This window comes from Vipera ursinii, assembly GCF_947247035.1.
Source record: "Vipera ursinii genome assembly, chromosome: 3".
NCBI classification, from domain to species: Eukaryota; Metazoa; Chordata; class Lepidosauria; order Squamata; family Viperidae; genus Vipera; species Vipera ursinii.
Genome location: NC_139516.1, coordinates 144,512,030 through 144,518,806, shown reverse-complemented (window position 1 = coordinate 144,518,806; position 6,777 = coordinate 144,512,030). Strand labels below are relative to the sequence as shown.

General features: G+C 41.8%; 1 protein-coding gene across 3 annotated transcripts in view; it reads right to left on the bottom strand.

The window, feature by feature from the left end:
* Positions 1 to 2,412: 2,412 nt before the first annotated feature.
* DSP (desmoplakin) overlaps positions 2,413 to 6,777 on the bottom strand; it is a 52,124-nt gene continuing 47,759 nt past the window's right edge. For all 3 annotated transcript variants that reach the window (XM_083361179.1, XM_083361180.1, XM_083361181.1), the window contains exon 24: positions 2,413 to 6,203. In XM_083361179.1, the coding sequence (XP_083217305.1) occupies positions 3,012 to 6,203 (3,192 nt within the window). In that variant the 3' untranslated portion in view covers positions 2,413 to 3,011. The remainder of the gene's footprint in view (positions 6,204 to 6,777) is intronic.

Sequence of the window (6,777 nt, the reverse complement as noted above, 5' to 3'; positions counted from 1 at the left end):
CTTATGGTATCAATCCCTCTCTACCTCTTTATTTATACTGCAAAATTAATAAAGAAATGCGCTCCATGCTTAAAGCATGGTAAACATATACTTCTCTATCCCAGGCTGACCAAGTGATGCTGATGGGATTCTTTCCTAGAGCCTGAAGGCTATGGTGATCTGGTTGGAGAAACAAGACGGAGTGGCTTTGGGTTTTAGGGGCTGGCAGATCATGATTTTTCTTTCACTTTCGATTGGATAGTATTGTCCCAGACAGAATCAGTGCACAATGTAGGAATCTTCTGAACTCTTATCTCCTTTTGAAGAACAGGTGGCAGCCATGACCATGGCCTTTTCACTAATCCATCTTGCATGCCAATTGTTCTTTCCTGAACCAGGCATCTTGACTTATGCTTTGATTACCCTTCCAGCGGATTAATGCTATGTGCTCTACAGGAGTCTGCCCTTGAAGATTATCCAAATGATGCAATTGATCCAGAATGCAGCAGCACACAAGCAGTTATGTGTGCACTTCAATACACCCATGTCATACCACTGCTCCATAAGCTGTATTGTCTTCCAAAAAACTTCCAGGTGCACCTCAAGGTGCTAGCTACTATCTCTAAAGTAGTCCAAGCTACTTCGTGGCAAGGGCAAATTATTATTTGTGAGATTGCCTCTCTCAGATTTTCTCTGCCCATTCCCATAAGGATGTGCATTAAAGAGCACCAGTTGGTAGAACCTAATAAACATCCTTGGTCTAACATGAAACATGTCCTCTGGAATACTATACCCTTATAATTCTCTTCACCCCACACTGAAAGTATTTGAAACCTCTATGTTCCTTCAGGCATTGAGCTCAGAGATGTTTGAGGCTATTGATGTAATCGTGTTTTCTTATGGTTTGAGTTGGGTTTGTTCTCAGGAACCATTTATATGTAGTTTAGGAGCATATAAACATCAAAATGGGGTTTAGAGAACACATTATAGTGTTACCACACTTTTATTATACTGCATGGTTTTTTTTAGTATTTTATACATCTTCACTAGATGTATAATGAAGAACCGTGGTGATGCAGTGGTTAGAATACAGTACTACAATTCAATTCTCACTGGCTCAAGGCTGACTCAGCCTTCCATCCTTCTGAGGTTGGTAAAATGGGGATCCAGATTGTTGGGAGCAATATGTTGACTCTTTAAGAGGGCCGTAAAGCACCGTGAAGCGGTATATAAGTCTAATTGCTAGTGCTATTATTGCACATTAAAAAATGTTGGAAATAGGAACTCATCCTCCCCTTCCCCCTAGTTGATGTACACATTTCACCAACAGAATAACTAATGTTGCTGGGATGCCAACACTCTTTTTGCATGCTATATAGCTGCAGGTCCCCTGCCTTTTGGTCCTTCAGCACCCCTCATCCATGGCCATTGCTGCTTGGACAGTAGAAGAAAACAGAAACCTGGCTTCTGCAGAAGACTCTGCCCACATAATGTCTGGTCTAAAGCTCGTTTTCTGGGCTCCTTATACAAACAGGGATGGTACACAGGTCAGTTTAAGCCAAGGAAGTCAGCCAGATTCTGGCAAGTTGATGTTGCCAAGCTGGTCATCATTCTGCTGGCAAGGGATTTCTCAGAGTTATTTTGGTAGAGGTGAGCAAGTAGTACATTTCCACCAGCTATGCCACTATCTAGAATGGGTTACTGCCAGGTCCTGTTAGTCACAAATGTTTGCTGACAGCACTGACATTTCCTTGTAGATTATGTGTGAGTAGGCGGCTATATCAATTTTCCAGAATAAATAAATAATCAGCTGTTCATTCTTGCTTTGACCCTCTGCATCTGTGACCTACCAGCCAGGTTACTTTGTGAGCTGTTGGGTAATTTGACATATAGCTATTCCACCTACTCAGGCACTTCAAAGGACTTGCCTTTACCATAGCTTTGTCTCATGTGTTAAGAAGAGCAAATGCCATCACATTTGGAGGGAGGAGAAATCAAGCCACGTCATGCTGAAACTGGGCCCATCCCATTGCCGGCAATGGAAAAAAAGTCGTACTACGTCACGTGATGTTGCGAGTTTGACACCCCTGCTTTAAGTTGTTCTTCATTACAACTATAAGGAGAGTACGTTTCTGTAAGACTCAGCTATCAGGGCAGCTTGTATATTTGTCAGCTGGCTCACTAATGGTGAACTGCACATAGGACATCAAGGGTAGTTCCCAAGACTGACAGGTTTCTGTGCTCAGTAGAACAGAAGATGTATAACTGTTCCCCCAAACAAATGTATTTAGGTTTCTATTAACCTTAATCACAAGTTTTCAGTCCAGGACCAAAGAAATCTCCAATACAAAATATTTACTGTGCAGCACAGCCAAATACCAAATGACCCATACCAAAAGTAAACACGTCCATACAAATGAGTTAAAAATGGTTACACTTTTATTGCAAGAATAAGTAAGTTCATGTAGTCAGGCCTCTATGGTGTTACATGGAAAACAAGCCACAGAAACAGAGAAGCACTGTCAATTCCAAATAAGTCTCAAATGACTGAATAGGTTAGCTCAGTCTAATAGTGTATAACATCAGTTGCAGGCTGTTACCTTTACACAGTGAAACAATTACTGCAAGAAAGGAAAAGTGGCTTTTAAAAAAAACCTGACAAATGATACAAAAACATGAATGCTAGCCTAATATTTGGCAGAGGTGCATGAGTAATAGAGTAACAATAAAAAGACAAAGCAACATCTGTTTTCAGAGGCAGGTGCTGCTTTCTTACAGTTTATAAACCACACTGATGAGCCAAATTAGACATTTTTTTAAAAAAGGAAAAATGTAGAGTTCCCTCCCTCCCAGAAAGCATTTTTGCAGCTTGTATTTGGTTTTACATTTCTATGCTGTAGCTTAGCTATTTCACCCAAGCAACTACTGTACCAGGATTACCGCCAGCCCATGTATGTATGTTTCATCTTTTTGTTTTCTTTTGTTTAAACAAGCAGACATATAGAAAAAAAATTAGATACACTGATTAATGTCTAGCGCCCAAGACTGCTGTTGCTGCTGACAGCTGTGTAGGAATAAGAATATGAAGAACTTGTGCCAGCATCAAAACTTCCTCTCCTTGATCCACTGCGTGATCCTGAACGTGATCCTGAGCGTGACCCTGAACGTGACCCTGGTGCTGAAGAAACATTATATGGGCTGGATATGCCTTTGGATGAAACAGAAGATGCTTCAAGTAATTTGAGCCCAGTTTGGTCTTCTACCATCGAGCGATTCATTGCCTCTCTGTAGGAAATCTTCAGCTTTGTTTTGGGGCAGGTCAAAATCTTTGCATAGTTGCTTATGTCTTGCAACCTTTGGGAAGTCCGCCCATCAATCAATCCTTTCCTAATAGCTTCTTCTGTACTTATTCTCCCATGTACTTCAGGGTCAATGAGGCCTCCTGTGATAAACTGGAATTCAAGGAAGCGTTGACCAGCCTCATAAGGCAACCACTTCTCCTTCACTGCCTCTGCTGCTGACATTCTCTTTCGCCCCTTAATACCTTCAAAGCCAAGGAAGGCTTTCTGAGCTGGCTTCAGCCGCGTAGCCATCTCATGGTCAATGATGCCCTGGGCAACTGCATCCTGGAGGGAAAGCCGCTGGCCTGTAGTAGGGCATAAGATACCTCCCGTACAAGTCTGGGCTTCAAGCAAACGTTGGGCAGTGATGGTATCAACAATCCCCCGTTGTACAGCTTCTGAAATTGAGATCTTTTCCAAATTCTCCGTGTCAAATATGGCTGCAATGGGAGTGGTTTCTTCTGGAGAATCAGAAAAGGAGCCAGAACTGCTTTTTAGCAAGATGGAAGAACTCTTGACACTCACTACAGTAGGAGACCGAATAATGGATTCTTGTTTGAACACTTCATCCCCTCCATTTCTACTAGCAATCATGTCTGCAAATTGTGTGAGGCTTAAAGATCCAGAACGGTACTGATCAAAAAATTTTCTCTCAACAAGACCTTTATCAAGGGCATCTTCAATGTCATATTGGTGGCCTGTTTTCCTATCTACAAGCACAACTCTTGTGCTCCCATCTGATCCGGTAGTAGTTATTTCTTCCCATTCGCATTCCTGGTCTGACAGCTCCATGTAAGTGCTATAATCTATGAGGCCTTTATTATAAGCCTCCTGGACTGACATTTCTTTGTTTGTGTCAGGATCTACAATGACAACCCTGCGTTTCCGAAGTGTATTTTTCTGTGAAGTCTGCACCACCTTCTTCTTCTCTCTCAGTGGTAATAGACAGAGCCTGGTTGATTCATCTATTTTACATCTTCCCTTCAACTGCAGGTAGGTCAAGTTTTCTTCTGTGTTGGGATCAAAAAATCCCTTGGTATCATCATTAGGATCAGACAGAATATCATTCAGTTCTTCATTAAAGTAGCCCCGTTGATACGCTGTGTGCACCGGCAAACGATGGCTTTCTTTAGGATCGATGATTCCACCGGTGGCAATCTGGGCCTCCAGCAAACGAATACCGTGGCCTTTCTCAATGAGTTCCTTGTTCATTGCTTGGAACAAGGAAATGATATTTCCCGTTTCTGGATCTTTGTACCCAGTGACTGCTCTTTCGGCAGACAGAAGTTTCTCCTTAAATTCTATTCCGACAAGGCCTCTCTTGTAAGCTTCTTCCACAGGAAGCCTTAAATTATTTACTGGGTCCACAATGAATCCAGTAGCTGCCTGAGCTTCCAAAAGCTCAAGAGCTGTCCCTGGTCTCACCAAGCCTATTTTCATGGCCTGGTAAACACCAAGCTTTTCTCCAGTAGCCTCATTATAAATGCCAGCTATGCAACTGGAACCTTGCAGGAAATCTTTGATTCGATCAGTGACTTCTTCAACGGTGATTGCTCCAGTTTCTAGTTCGTTTGCTGTTGACTCCCGAATTATGCCAGACTCGACCAATTCAGAAACACTGATCTGCTTTCTGATTCCTTGGAAAGATGTATTTCTCTTCTGCACAGGAAGGAGAAGTAAACCTGTGTGTTGTTCAACTCTACATTTTTCTCGGAGCTTCATGTAACTTATGGCTACCTTACTAAGAGGATCAATTAAGGGCTTGGATGGATTATTCAAAGCTCTATACAAATCTCGGTCAATTAGGCCGCGGGATAAAGCAATGTCCTTTGGCAAGAAGATACTATTGATAGGGTCAACAATTCCTCCTGAAGCTAGTTGGGCTTCAAGTAGACGCAAGCCAGTCTCTCTGTCAACTAAATTTTTCTTCATGGCTTCTGCAACAGGCATCATTTTTCCCGAGAAGGGATCCTTAAACCCAGTGATAGCCTTCTCAGCCATGTAGATTTGTTCTCTGTCATCAAAATCAATCAGGTCTCTAGCAACAGCACTGTCCACGCTCAATAATTCATTCCGATGGGGATCAATTACCCCTCCAGTGGCTGCCTGGGCTTCCAAAAGCAGGACTGTGTTCTCTGGAGTAAGAAGTTGTTTGCGTTTGGCCTCCACCAGAGAAAACTTCACTTTGGTGTTAAGGGAAGCACCTGCTATAGCCCCAGCCCCTCTAAGGTAAGGTTCAAGTTCAGCAGCAACCTCCTCCACTGACTTCTGTCCTCTCAGCAGCTTATCCAGGGTGCATTTGTCTATCAGCTGACACTCATACAGCTGTACTGCTGTGATTTTTTTCCGCAAGCCACTGAAAAGCAATTTAGAAGGATCAATCATCAAGTCTTCTTCTGTCTGGGTGCCTCTGGGCGCCCCTTTTGGTCGCTGCTTTAATTTCTCAATCTCCCTCTGCAATCTCAACCGCTCTGTCTCCATCTCCGCCTGGCTCTTCCTACTTGTCTCTTCCAAACGGCACCGATACCTTTCTTCAATCCTTTTGATCTCTGCCTGCAGCCTTTCGATTTCTATCAACAAGGCACTTTTCTCCCTCTCACTCTTGTCTCGTTCAGATTCGGTTTTCCTGATGGTCTCTTCCTTCCGGGAATATTGGCTTTTCCACTGATTTAAGTCATTCAGGATCTGCTGCTTCTCATTTTCCAGCCGCACTTTCAAGCGAGACTCTGACTCCAACATGCCTTTGGTACGATTCAGATCTTCTTCTAATCTGAGCAATCTTGCCTTGTCTTGTTCCAGGGTTTTTATTTTTATTAGCAGGGTTTCTCGTTCTTGCATGACATGATTACACTGGTTTTTGGATTCTTGGATCCTGTGGGATGTCTTTAAAAAGAAAAAAAAGAAATAGGAACAAAATTAACGACTGTGCTAACATCCAGTATTTATTATTTATTCTCTCTAGTTCAACCACTAACTTAAGAGTAGCGGATTAGTGCAGTCCTGAGTAATGTAACACTGTATTTTACACAATTTTAGGTCTGTTTTACTATGTAAAATTGTGTAAAATACAGTGTTACATTACTCAGGACTGCACTAATCCACTACTCTTAAGTTAGTGGTTGAACTAGAGAGAATAAATAATAAAACTTTCATAGTTTTCAAATAAAATGGACTGTGTACATTCTTGTTTTAAATAAGCATATTAAATCTCATTTCTGTACAAACTTGTGCAGAAGTTTGTATCCTTACGTTAATGAGACCTACTAACACGTAAGTTTGCAGCTGAACTTTCCTACTATTATTTTAAGAAAAAGCCTTAGTGCAATCAGTAGTATTGTTCTGAATAAACATCTTTAGGAGAGAACTGTCAATCTCTTTTTAAAATTAGTAGGAATTAAAAGTCTTAATTTGGAATACAGAACATTCTCTTGGCATATACTGCTTCGTTTTTAACCTC